Here is a 13731-nt window from a genome sequence, read left to right on the forward strand (position 1 = left end):
GAGCTGCATGACATGCTTTATAACCTCCCTGGCTCAGTTCGTGAACGTTGAGTGATTTGTTGCCTCATTCCTGTTTTCCACACCTGAGAAGGAGGGGACGCTCTACACCGATGCCGTGCGTCCTGCAGTGTGAATTCAAATACCCAGGTGCGTTTCATAAAGAACAGCCCTCATGTCAACACTGTACAGAGTAAATACATCCTTAACACGAGAAAGAAGGGCATGTACTCACAGTTCTTCTAGGTAGGGGAACTTCTTGAATACATATGCTGGAAGCTCAGTGATGTTGTTCATACTCAGGTCACTGTGGAGAGAAAATACAAAAGCAGCACAATGACACATTAGCTTAGCCAGTCATTTGGTTTAAGATCTCAATGATGCTTCAAGACTGAGCTCATCAATGAGTTGTTTTACCTGTTAGTGATTAATAAAATGCTTACTTTGATATTTTTACTCTTTTCTCATTTTCCAGTGTCCTAGTTTTCATTTTAGACATGGAATCAAGAAATATTTACCTTATGTAATTCTAAAATCAACATTGCTTACAGCTGTTTTACGTATCTGCATTAGTCTAAACGAATACCATGAAAAAAGCCCTTCTATTTAGCCCCAGGGATCTTCCTTTTTCAAATCAACAAGTAAAAACAGACATGTAGCTGCATGAAAAGTATGCATTCAGTACTTGATTTACTTCCTTACTAAATCCACTGTGAGTTTGTGTTTTTAAATTTTTACAACAATTGTAAAAAAAAGTAAAATAAAATAAAAACTTCTAACAGGAATAACGTCTAATGGCACTAAAACAAAAGGATAAAAAACAGAAGTTTGCCACCATGCCTCCTGAGGCAGAGATGTAAACAATGAGGGCAAATTCATGTTTCATCTCGATAAGAATGAATTCCCTTACCTGGCCTAAAGAAAAGATCCCTAGATGACAACATAAAGGATGACAAGGCAATAACTGGGGGAAAAAAAACCTACACAAAAGTAAAAAAAAAAAAAGAAAAACAAGCTTTTCAAATTAAGGAACCCTTTGAACCCTCCTTCCTTTTTCACTCCCCAACTGACCATCTTGAGTTTCATAGCCAGATCTCTCTCAGACCTTGTGTGTGGGCCCCTGAATCCTACAAGGATCACATTGCTCTTCCTCTGCAGACCCAAATACACACACAGACACATATGCACACACACAGGCTTTAAAATATGCACCCTGACAGAACCCTCATCATCTCAGCGACCTATGTCCCATCTCCACTTACCTGCTTATCCAATTACCCTACGGACTTCTCAGCTACAACGTTTGTATCAACATCTAGCTTACCTCCCCAACCCCACTATCGCCTTTTTCTACCTGGACCACTTCTCTGGTGGTGGTCTGAAGACAAAGTGTGTGTTTAGCTGCTAGTATTCAAATGGGTCCATTCCCAATTACATTTTTTATAGTTTGTCTAAATTCTCCATGAATTGTTTACTGGTCTAAACCTCATGTAGGGCTTGGATAGTGGAGGCCTCACAGTGACTCTATCACACTCTTTCCACCCTCTGTGCCTGGCTGCTTTACTCATCAGGGTCCTGGCCTGTCCCTGCTAAAACAGATTTCAAGAGGACACTAAAAATGCAGCTGTGATAAATGGTGACAGGCTTAAATGCTTCCACAAACAGGTATCTGCAAATTCCTATCCCATGTGCCCTTTGGATTTATTTCAGCACTGAAGCAGCAGATAATCTGACAGAGAAGTGAGGCATGCTAATAAAAAAGAAAACAGAGACTCTTAAGGGAGAGGCCAGAGTTAAACATCAACAACTAATGTAAAGACATCGCAGCAAACCCAGTTTACAAAATGGTTATTGTTAAGCTTTCAAAATTGCTTTCCCTGTTTTTAAAATCAAATTATTCACAGAACCCTGTTTACCAGCTTGCAGTGAATGGTTTTTAATATTTCTTTTCAATGTATATTTGCAGGCAAAATAAATCTTCTGCATTACAGGTGTTTTAACAACCACAAACCATGTCAGACATCACATTTGGTTGTCAGTACACACACTGACTACAACTACATTATGACCACTAAGGGTGCACAATATAACATGGATATATTGTTAATCATATTTTCTAAGTTATGAATTTTCATTTGCCATGCTATTCTAATATTTAGTATTACCCAAAAAGCTTAAGATCACAAACAGTTGAGAAAGAGAGAAAATAAGAAAATAGGCATATATTGCAACTGCCATTGTGATGTTAACCAATAATGTCACTATCACAAGATTTTCTAGTGTCATGCAGCCCGAATGTTCACCCAATAAAGCCTTAGTACACCTTTGTGTCGTTGATGTCTCAAGTTATGTAGGTGTGAAGATAGTCCCTTTGAATTGTGTTGTTTTTTTTGTTTGTTTGTTTGCAGTTCTTCAAAACAGTGGATGTTACTGCTGATAAAATCTGCGCAACACTTGGTAGCAGAAGAAGAGTGTACGCAAAAAGTTGATGCCGATGGTGGCGACGCTGGTTTGATCCCTGCTCTGTCATTGTGCCCTTGGGAAAGACACTTCACCCACCTTGCCTGTTGGTGGGGTCGCAGGGCCTGGTGCCGCCCGGTGCATGGCAGCCTTGCTTCTGTCAGACTGCCCCAGGGCAGCTGTGGCTACTATCCAGTAGCTTGCCACCATCAGTGTGTGACAGTGTGTGTGCATGGATGGGTGAATGACTGTAGTGTGAAGCGCTTTGGGGTCTTCTGGACTTGATGAAGTGCTACACAAGTACAAAGCTAAAGTATATTTCTAACATAACTAACTACAAAGTTTTACCTTACAGTTATCTTTGATCAGTTTTCAGAAATGTATGCAACATTTTGAAGTTTTGTTTATAGTCAAGTGGGCACGCGCTTGTAAAAACCAATATCCTTTTAGTTTCTACATTCTACCTTGTTCTTCTTGTTTGACGAGCACCACTCATAATGCCTGCAGACCGTTCTAGAAATGGGAATGCGCACAACTGTCTGAAACAACAAAGCACGCCCCCTAGAAACAGTGCGCTTCTGTAGTGAGACACTGGATGGGAGGAGAAATATGGTGGGCACAAACTAGGTCCAAGGCACAATCGTTATCACAACATCAAATATCAAAATCGCGAAAGAATCTTTGGATGCAAGTTTGATGGGCAAAATTATTCCAAGTGTCATGCAGCAACATCTTGTCCATATAAAATTAGCTGGTCAGAAGAATTGTTACCGTTAAGATTCTGAAACTTACAGAGAATAGTGGGAGCAATGGGAAGATGAAAAACGAAAAATGAGAGGAACGTGGACTAATTTCAACTGATGCTATAACTGCAATATTCAAATGAACAAAGTTAGTCACTAAATGTAACTACAAGTTAGGCAAGACCTTAACATTAGCTTAAGATAAAACCAGAGTTCACTGGCTCACACAGAGGGTTTTTTCAGCAAGATAACTAATAAAGCAGTTGACAAAAAAACCTGTAGATAGAAAGCAATACCCAGCAGCAAAAAAAATATATATATATATGTTAAAAAATGTATTCTAGCACTTAACCTATAGTGCTAGGTCTATAGTGTCATTTTCATGAAACTATAGACCATATGATTGCAGGTCAAACATGTGAAGAAAACTCCCAAAACTGCAGTAAGACATACCATGTTCTATGTACACTCCTGGCACACTCCCACTTAAGAAAAATATTACAAAGCATCAGTGTTCCACAGCTGCAGCCTAACAGCATTCAAGCCACGTTCGTTGCTGAATCCCAGTTCACCCCATCCTCGTCAGTCTAGGCCTAACTTATACTGTGTTCTCTTCAACGTTTAGGAAGTTACAGCTGTTTCAGAGGTGTAGAAGAAGCCCTGTTTGCAGTCCACTAAAATGTTATATTTTTAATAATAACCATAAAACAGAAATAAGGTACGACTTAGGTGAATATTTTCTTCATTAAATTATTTCTGTTAGCCAAACTACATAATTCTGTACTTTGAGTTCTTACAGTAATGTTTTGGCATCACTGTTGGTGGTAATTATTAGCATAACAAATACCAGAGGATTTCATATTTAAAAATATTGTATTGATTAGACTAACCTATGCCAATTTTAAACAGGCAGAAAACGATTAAAACAAAAAAAGAAAAAACAAAAACAATGTTGTACTTATCTGTACTTTTTTGTCATTACAACAAATACAACAGCCAACGAATGGTGATGTCTAGTGTCGTTTATATGTCACATGGGAACATACTGAAGTTGCATCTGTTGTACAAGGAATTCACCTTAAATAAAATGGCAAAGAACGTAGGGTAAAGATAAGCCTGGGTATCGTAGTATGGTAAAATTCAGCCTTGGTTGTTCTGAAGGCAGAGTCACTCCTTGTGATGTGCTGTAGATAATTAAACAAGTGCGGCTAGATAAAGCAAAAGAAAATTTGCATAAACTGCAACTCCAACACACAGCTATTCCAATTGTTGAATTACCGTCTTAGTTTGTCATTTAATTCTGGATCGTCCTGGTAATGACCCACTCATCTAAATCAGGTGATTGAAGCAGAAAAACAACTTTAAAACATGCAGAGCAGTCTTTCCCGAGGACCAGAGTTCAAGACCATCAATGTGATGTTAAATTCTCATTACATCCCCATTCTTTAAAAAAAACATTACTTCTTATATTGCAATAAAACTACTTGTCTCCCCTGTTTAATGCTAACTCTACCTGAGTCTAAAGGGTGAAATCCTGCTGTTTTTGACCCCGCCAAAGTAAAATTCTTCCATGTTGTTTGATATAGTGCATAATGATAAAGTCTTTAAGGTAGAGAAAAATCACACTGTCCTCCCAATTTTCTAACATTGTTGAGAAGACATTAGCCACACAGTGTAATGATTATTGTGGCACTCAAATGTATTTGTGACAGACCAGACTACTCTATTTTTTTATTTCTTCTTTTTTTAATTCTTTGGTCTCAAAGGATATCTGCTATGACATAAAATGTAATAAACATTGCCACTTTGTATATGCAGGAATTACTTATTTCGATCTGCATCTTATTTGGGTTATGACTTTGAATAATCAAAATTTAAACATGTCTGCTAGCAGTCTTAAGAAAAGATTTATTCAATAGAAGAAAGTGGAAATTTCCAGTTGAATGTTGGCAAAAACACAATTTAAAATCAGAAACACCATATGGCATTATTACATCAATTGCTCATAATTAGGAATAATTATGAGCAATTGTTGTGTTTAAAACCACAGAAATTTAGCATGGTGGGATGCTGACTGTTATAGCTAAATCAATTATGAAACAAGCTTAGAAAGTCGTCTGAAGGAGCTCACAGCTCTGGTATGTTAGTTGAAGAAATTTCAAGAAGAATTTACTATCAGCTACTACACGTTACAGGAAACAAACTACAAGTAAAGGACATTAAGCTTTAACTTTAAGCAAAGTATTTAAAAAGACAGTCCTTCATTTAACACATTACATGGTACCAACTCAAATATTGTTAATTCGGTAATATTTTTCATTTTCAATTTTTTTTTCTTGCTCATGTCAAGAAAAAAATATATAATTATAACAATATTTAACTAAAATAATTTAACTTTTTTTTGCCCATATCACCCATCACTATATTAACATAATCTTCTGCCTTTTTGTATGTAACTTTACAGCTGCTATGCTCTTCTTTGTTTCTCTAGCCTGAACCGTTTGCAAAGCTTTAGAAAAAATAGTAAAGCACCACAAAATGATTACAAGAGCAAAACAAGATACACTAAAAAATAATTTTTAGTTCTTAATTAAAGCGAAGCATTTTCCATAATTTAATAGAAGGGATGTATCTAAAACTGTTGCTGAACCAGTGTTGGCTTTAAAGTAGATAAAGTAAAATTAAATGCTAGCCCATTTTCAGAATGTCTGTCATGTTCATTCATACAATACATAATTTAATATATATATTTACAAAGAGCATCAAAACTGTACTTGACATAAGTGAAAATAAGTCTTAAAATGGGCAAGCAGATCAGCAATAGAAACAGATTCAAATTCTACAAATATTTCACTTGTGAATATAAATAAAACAGAGTAAATTTATTCAACATTAAAGAATATATATATAAAAAAATAAAAACCAGGAAACCTAAAAGAGAAATGCAGCTATTTTTTTAAAGAGAATGGAAATGAGTGTTTTAAAAGAGCACAATAGAGTACTGAGGGCAAAAGGAGTAAGGAAGGTTAATATTCCTCAATTCACGCTGCTTTGCAGCAGGAACTACTGACTAGCTCCTTTCACCTCTACTGACCAAGAACAAAAGTATCATTCAGATGAAATGGACTGAGGGCACCAATGTTGAAGCCAGCAAGTTCCACCAGTTGAGTGCAAGACCCCCAACGCCACCCCTTGTTTTTCCCCACGTCTTACCATTCAATGGCTCACCCAACCAAAACTGAAATGTAAAGGACAGTGAAACCTTATATCTTAAACTGGACAAGAATTTGTGCAATCATTATATAAACAACATCCATTTGCCAAGAGTTAGAAAATGGTAAGCTACATACGTTCAAATAGATTGTTTGCTTTATTACTGGCTAAGCAGCTCCGTTTTTTTCTCCCTCATCTGCTTTTCTGTGACAGGGCTGTTGCCACTACTTAAGCCAAACCTCAGTCCCAAAGTGAGCTGCAGGTAAGATTTTATGCCAACGCTGTCACAAGATTTATTGCAGAAATGTGTGGTCTTCCATGAGCAGGTTTTTCCTACAAATCAAGAAGGGATTTACAGCCAAATAATCTGTTACACAATCTTGTGACTGAATGAGTTCCTTGCATCTTGGCTACTAAGGTCTCAATTTAGGAAGCATTTTTTTATTGAAGTCACAACCGATCTAGTTAAACAAATAAATTTTCTAGCAGATTTTCACCTTTTCAGTGCCACAACTTTGTAGAATGCATTGATTTGAAGTGCATTCAACAAATTCCAGGTACTGTAAAAACAGAGCACGTGAGGTCTTTCTTTAAGACATCAGCATATCGCTGCGGGTGCATTAGCCCAGAAAGAGGGAGCATTTGCAGCTGCAATATGTCACACTAATCCATCATGATCCCTAACCCCACCGCTCTACACACAAAGGGCCGAGGGAGAGGGAGAGGACAACTAAAGTTCAACAGACCAGGAGAACAAATGAGCAGAAGACAGAGAGAGGGACAAACAACCGTTTGCATACTTTAAAACGCAAAGGTTATTAAGAAATTCCGTATTTAAACCTGCCAAAGTGCATTAGGATCTCAGAATTAAGCATCGAAAGATAAAAGAAAACGGAAAGTTGAAAACATGTCTTTTAAAAGAAAATATAGCATAAAACATTTAGAAAAAGGAATCTGTAGAGATACAATTTTCATCTTGTGAGATTTTTACTTTGTTGTAATTGAGGCATCAGAGTAATATGGAGTATGGTTCATTTTTAGCTTCTAAAAGGTCTAACCGGTCAATGCTAACACTCAGCATTTTGTCCTACTTGTAGGCCTTGTGTGACGCATTTTCATATCTGCTGCTGACTTCAAGTGACACACGTTAGTTTTCGTCCATTCAGTCCTACACCAACAGGCTTAAAACATATTCACCGTTTCTGTATTTGAAATATTTGCTACTGCCGTAACCAAGTCACACACTGAGATAAACAGTCGCCCAACTAAAGTCATAATTTCTTTTATTTGTCTTTTGCGTAAGCTCATGGAGGAGCGGTTGGTTTGGTTTGTGATTAACCTAGAGATTGTGAAACAAACTGTTACTCTACAGGGCAATCATCAACTGAATCAGCAACACTCTATAAACACCTAACCTACCTGGTATTCATTTCCTTTAGTTTCTATGAAACTTAGTCACTTGTTTTAACGTGGCTGTAACACTCAAACTTTGCCAGGGAATGTCATTCCCCCACCCCAAATTGCCTCCTTTATTTTAAGTCTAAAACAAAAACATAAATAACTTGGAACAAGTCCATGCTACCCAAAAGCCCAACAAAACACACACAGATTTATCTATGTGACCCTAGCTGTTGTCAAGATAGCTCACATAACATTGACTAGCTACCTTTTTTACCAAGAACCAATTAGCAAATTGTTTCATTTTGTTGTTTGTTTTTGTGTTAAATTAAAAATCTTCCATTTAGTTGGCATTAATATACTTTTCAAGACAACCTGTTGAAATATTTTAATTAACAAACTGCACCGATTTGTGTCTGAGTAGTTCAGTTTGTAATGTAACATGCTGAGACAGCTAATATGCTGAAATACTAGATGTTAATGCTGATGTTGTCCACAAATTTACGGTTTGTGGAATGTATAAACATGGATCAATGTGTTACTTAAATCACAAAAAGGGCATACTAAAACTCTAGGTTTGGAAAGATTTGCAATGTAGCAAAGAATGTTGCAAATGATTCATTACTTGATATTTAGCAAAAGTTTGAGGTTTTGCCGCTTTACAAGACAATGTGGCACACTTTAAACAGTGCACTAAATTAACTAATCACAATCAGTTTGATTTTGACAACCAAATTACATTGAGTAATGTAATTGTGTTGCTAAGCAATACAGAGATAGCTTTAAGTTCCTGGTATGTAGAATATTGCCCTTTCCTACTTATCAGTTAAAAGTTAAAAGTAAAAATCTTAAACAGAGTGAAAAGAAAAATAAGAGGTTAAAAATGTGTCAAAAATGACAAGATCAAAAGTCTTCAAGCAACGAGGTAAAAAAATCAACTCTACTCAACTACTGGATTTCATATAGGGAAGAAAAAGCTCACGTTTCACAGCCTCATTTAATAGAAACTTGTACAATAAATGTGTGTGAAAAACTTCCGGCTTTTTCAAAAGTAGAGATGAACTAATCCAACGGCAACTGATTGAATTCAACGCAATTATCAATTGCAATCAATTCATTCTTCAATGGTGGTACTTTTTTTGGACTGTAAAATCATTAACAAGAAGCAGATTATTAAATTTAAATATAGGTCAATCTTGTAATCAATTTTATTAGATCAATGGTACCTTTATCAAAGGATATGAAGCTCATTTCCACATTTCATGGTGACTGTTTCTTAAATTTAAAACAATTTTTAAACAAACATGTTTGTATAATCTGACTCAATCTGGCTTTTAATGGCCAACGCCAATTTTTAGTATCATTTGAGATTTGGCCTGATAAATGACCCATATAGATATTTTCTGCAAAAAAAATTAAGTAGGTTCTTTAGTAGAATAGCTTTAACTCAAGCAGAAAATGAAAGAATTGCGAGACCATTTTCATTTACACGACAAAGCATGTCCTGCAATTTCAATTTTTTTTTTCTTGAACTCAAAAAGTACATGCTGTTACTTGACTCCTGTACAAACCAATTATTTAGATTAATTGGACTGAGTGGGTTGGGGTTACAATATTCCAGTAATAAGCCAATCAATTGAAAATTAGTTTTGAACTCTGTCCAAGGAAATGGTCCCTCTAGTTTGTGTGTCCCTCTAGTTTGCAATTTACCAAAGTCAAAATGGGTCAGACCAGACAGACAACCAGATATAATTATTAGCCAGTAAAAAGCCTGATTGGTGCAAAACAGTCTCTTGCATCATGTCCAGTTTTGCTGTCTCTCTCTTTTAATCATACTCTACTGCAAAATTATAAAATGCAGCACTTTCAGGGCACTGACTTCCAGCAACAACAGAAAGAAAAAAGGTTTACAGTGATGTTTAACACCATGTTTTACTTATCTTGTCAGAACGAAAACTCCAATTGACAAAAAGAAAAAAAAAAGTGTAACACAAACGTGGTTTCGATTATGGGATTCTCATTATGGACGCTGATTAGTACTTACAGGTAGTAGGTGAAAGTGCTGAGCCCAGTTGGGACGGTGGTCAGTCCTCTCCCCGAGCAGTCTGCTCCCCCATCTTCATCGCAGCTGCATGAGGGCGAACATACGGCCGTCGACTGCCCTTGACCGGAGGCGCTTGGACGAATGAAGCACCACAAACATATCCAAAACAAATCCACACGCATGTTTTTGTTTTTCCCCTTTCCCAGTCGGTTCAGGTGGAAGCGGTGAAGAAGAAGAAGAAGAAGAAGAAGGGGGCCTTTGTTTGCGGTTTATTCTACCCCGGACGTCGACTTCTCATGTGGTTGGGTCGGTTGAGGCATGAAGAAGGGATGAAGCCCAGCCGTCGCTTTTTTAAAACCCAATCTTAACGTCCCCAAAACAAACGCATACTCACAAGTCCGAACAAAAACGTGAACATGAGCGCATAGCTAGCTTAAAAACCCTCACACAGCCATCGAGGACGAGCACGTTACCTTACTGTGAAACATTTCCCAGCCCTGTTTATGTCGTATTAGTCCATAAAGTAGCTCTGTTGGCGACAGGAGCGGCAGCCTACCTTGCGTTTTCTTGCGTTTTCGCTGTCCCATTAAATAGCGAACACACTAAGTATGCGCAATACATGATAATGCCTCGCTAAAAGACTGACCCTACACAAGCTTGAAACGCACAATACGATATTTTGCGTCCTGGTTTGTTTCCTTGCAGGAGAGCACCGTCAGTTTTCAGCCATTCCTCACGTTTCCCCCCCCCCTTCTCCTCTCCTGACATCAACAGCGTGTTGTGTAGCTCGACAGGCACCCTACCGGACAACCTGCAGCAGCAGCACTGGGGCCCCTGGCCTGCGCAGCTCGGAAACCTGCGCTGCAGCGTTAGACTGCCAACCAGAGCACACTCCCCGACCACAAGTTTCAACACAGTCAGGTAAAACATCTCTGCAGGGCCATTATGACTGCTTATGGGTGTCTCTGCATGTAAAGAAGGGCATGGATCGCTTGTATTTACCTCATGAGTTGTACGTGTCACATTTCACAACTACCACACTCAAGGAGACACTCGAATCATATCCAAATCATAAATGAATTTTAGAGTTTTAAAGCGATTCACTAATTTTGGTTCTGTGTAAATATAAAACTTAACACCCTTTGCCTATAGATACTTTTTGTTAAGTTTATGCTTTGTTATTGTGGTTTCTTTGACGAATAAGGTTATTTGGTCGTGGTCTAAGTACTTAATAACAACAAAAACATTTATTTTCTATATTCAATCAGTTTTGTAGGTTTATATGCAGAATTTACTCTTGAGATGTAAATCCTTCAAATAAAAATAAACTATAGACACTTGATGACCACTACTGACAGTATTTTTCTAAAAGTGGTGGCAAAATAAACTTGGGTCCTCTTGGGTCTTGTTCAGCCTTTATGAGCCTTTTTGTCTTATTTCTCTGGCTGTTTAATTGACTTTTCAACACACTTCTGCCTTTAGTGAATGGCATGATATCTTGTCTTATTGTGGAGCAGCTAGAAAAATCGACTTCTGTGCCAGCTCTATCTTTCCAATATGTTATTGTCTACCTCTGGTAAGCGTAATTGTAGCCAATACCTGCTGTGGGACTTTGCTGTTGTAGACTCTATGTTTAAAGATTTAACATATTGTTAATTCAGAGTTGGTGTTTGGATATTTGAACTATTTATTTGACCCCATTCTCTATCTCTTAACATCAGAGGTCAGTAATTGTCTACACAATTACTCCTCTTTTTCAAACGATTCTCTGTAAACCTGAGAGATGGGTTATGCTTGGAAAAACCCACTAGATCAGCAGTTTCTTACACAGTCAGACCAGCCCACCTGGCACCAACAGCCACGCCACAGTAAAATTGAACAGGTGTACCTATTAAAGTGGCCTGTGGGAGTACATCACGCTCAAGTTCTGGTTTTCTCAGATGTTCACTGTGTAAAATCTCAGTCAGTTCTCTTCCAGGTAATAAAATGCAACTCACGCAATTAAATGCACTACACTGTTTGTCTATTCTCTGCTCCGTTTAATGGATCATAAGTATATGGTTTCACAAAGTGGAGGACTCCCTGTACTTGCAGGTACTCACACTGTGCTTTAACACCAGTGCTTTTCTTCGCTAATCTGATGTGATGGATAATTGACTGGGTGGAGACCTTACAAAAGGAGCTTCATGATGCACAGAGTTCAGTGGAGATTACATTAAGTACGCTTGGATAAGTCGGTGTTCTGTATGCGCCACGTCCCAGGGAATGTTTGGAAAATAATTAAGTACCAAGAAATGAATTCAAGCCGCAGCACATGTAAAATAATAATATGCTGATAAATTGTGCTGAAGGGCAAAATGTGTACAAAGGTTTCTAGCAGAAATGCAAGTCCATAAAGGGTTAACTAGTTAACTAGTGCCAAGAATGCAGAGGCTAATGACTCCTGCCTCCAGTGGGTTACACATTGTTTTTAGGATTACCTTTTACCTTGTTGTCTGTTTAACCCACAGTGCACAGAAGAGCACAGCACTGAAGGTTTAATTACCTTTAAAGTAAACAAGAAAAGTGAACAGCTCCTCTGAGTCAGGTTAAAGGTTTCCTAGATGTGGTATTTTGTTTTCTCTGTGTGTATTTTTGAAAATCAAATTGTTTGTCGTGCACATCTGGGAAAGATGTAATCATTTCATCATGAGATTTCCTTATTCAATTTCTTTGATAAATGGTACAGCATTAGGAGTTGTTCAATTTATCATCCGAAAATATATAAGATTTTCTGGCTGATTTAAAAGTTAACTATATGCAGAGGATTCTTTAAAAGAAAGTAAAAGAAGGTATGGTTTTAGATTATCTTAGTTACTTAGACATGAGGAGGACCAGGAGGCATTGCAACCTGAAGTGACCAAAAATCATAAAGTAAGAATGACTAAATTGGTCAAAAAGTGCTGTTTTGGTTCTGAATCAATTAAAACACAAAACGTGAACTATTAAAATGATGAATGAAATGCAGTTTCACATTTATGCCTATAAGATTCAATTTTTCATTCTTCAGTGTTTCGATTTTTTTCTGATGACAGATTCATTCATAAATCTTCAAAGATCATTTTCATTTTCTCTCTGTTGGGGAGTTTGGTTACTTTTGGCTAAAGATTAATGTCAGGAGTCAGAACATCTTTTTTTCTTATTTTAACCGTCTAATTAGTTTTACTTATATTAAGTTTTGTTTTTTTTTTCAGTTTTTGACACCTGCATCATTAAGTCTTTTTTTTGTCTTTAACCATAAAGTTCTGAACAAAACAGTTTCCAGACACCAGGAGATGGTTTGTCACATGCTATGTAGGTGACATACCTGACCATTTCTTCTGCAGTGTGCCTGAGATTGTTATCCTACTGAAATATTCCTCTCCTGCTATGGAGACTGGCAGCTATCTCATCAGCCAGCGTTTTGGTTTATCCACAGGAATTCATGTTGCTATCTGCACGTGCAATCTCCTCAACACCTTCTACCCCCATCCAGCTGCGTATCATCACTCTTGCAACTCTGTGATAAACCGTTACAATCATGCATTCACTCTGATCCTTGTCAGTTGCATGCCAAACATGCTGTGTCCCATCTGAGACTATAAAAATTTTCAAGACAGTTGTGTTTTAACTGATTTTCAAGGAATCATCTCTTATCTTTGCCCATCCTTGTAAAGAGTCGCAATCAAATTTGTGCTTATTCTGTTCCATGAAAAGCAGTCTGGCAAGCATGCTGAGGCCAGAGGTTGAAAGCTTTTAAACCCCTGGAGACCCACCAGTAATTACTGGAACTCAATTTTCTTTAAATTTTAACAAAGGAAGAAAAAAGAAAAAAAAAAAACAAATAAAAAAAAAAAA

General features: G+C 37.3%; 1 protein-coding gene across 1 annotated transcript in view; it reads right to left on the reverse strand.

Annotated features, from left to right (window-relative positions):
* Positions 1 to 10747, reverse strand: part of lgr4 (leucine-rich repeat containing G protein-coupled receptor 4) — a 29260-nt gene extending 18513 nt beyond the window's left edge. The window contains exons 1-2 of the mRNA XM_007553868.2: positions 9856 to 10747; positions 233 to 304 (exon numbers count right to left, since the gene is read on the reverse strand). Of these exons, the coding sequence (XP_007553930.1) occupies positions 233 to 304; positions 9856 to 10037 (254 nt within the window). The 5' untranslated portion in view covers positions 10038 to 10747. The remainder of the gene's footprint in view (positions 1 to 232; positions 305 to 9855) is intronic.
* Between the last annotated feature and the right edge of the window lie 2984 nt (positions 10748 to 13731).

This window comes from Poecilia formosa, unplaced genomic scaffold, assembly GCF_000485575.1.
Source record: "Poecilia formosa unplaced genomic scaffold, Poecilia_formosa-5.1.2 Scaffold60, whole genome shotgun sequence".
Lineage (NCBI taxonomy): Eukaryota > Metazoa > Chordata > Actinopteri > Cyprinodontiformes > Poeciliidae > Poecilia > Poecilia formosa.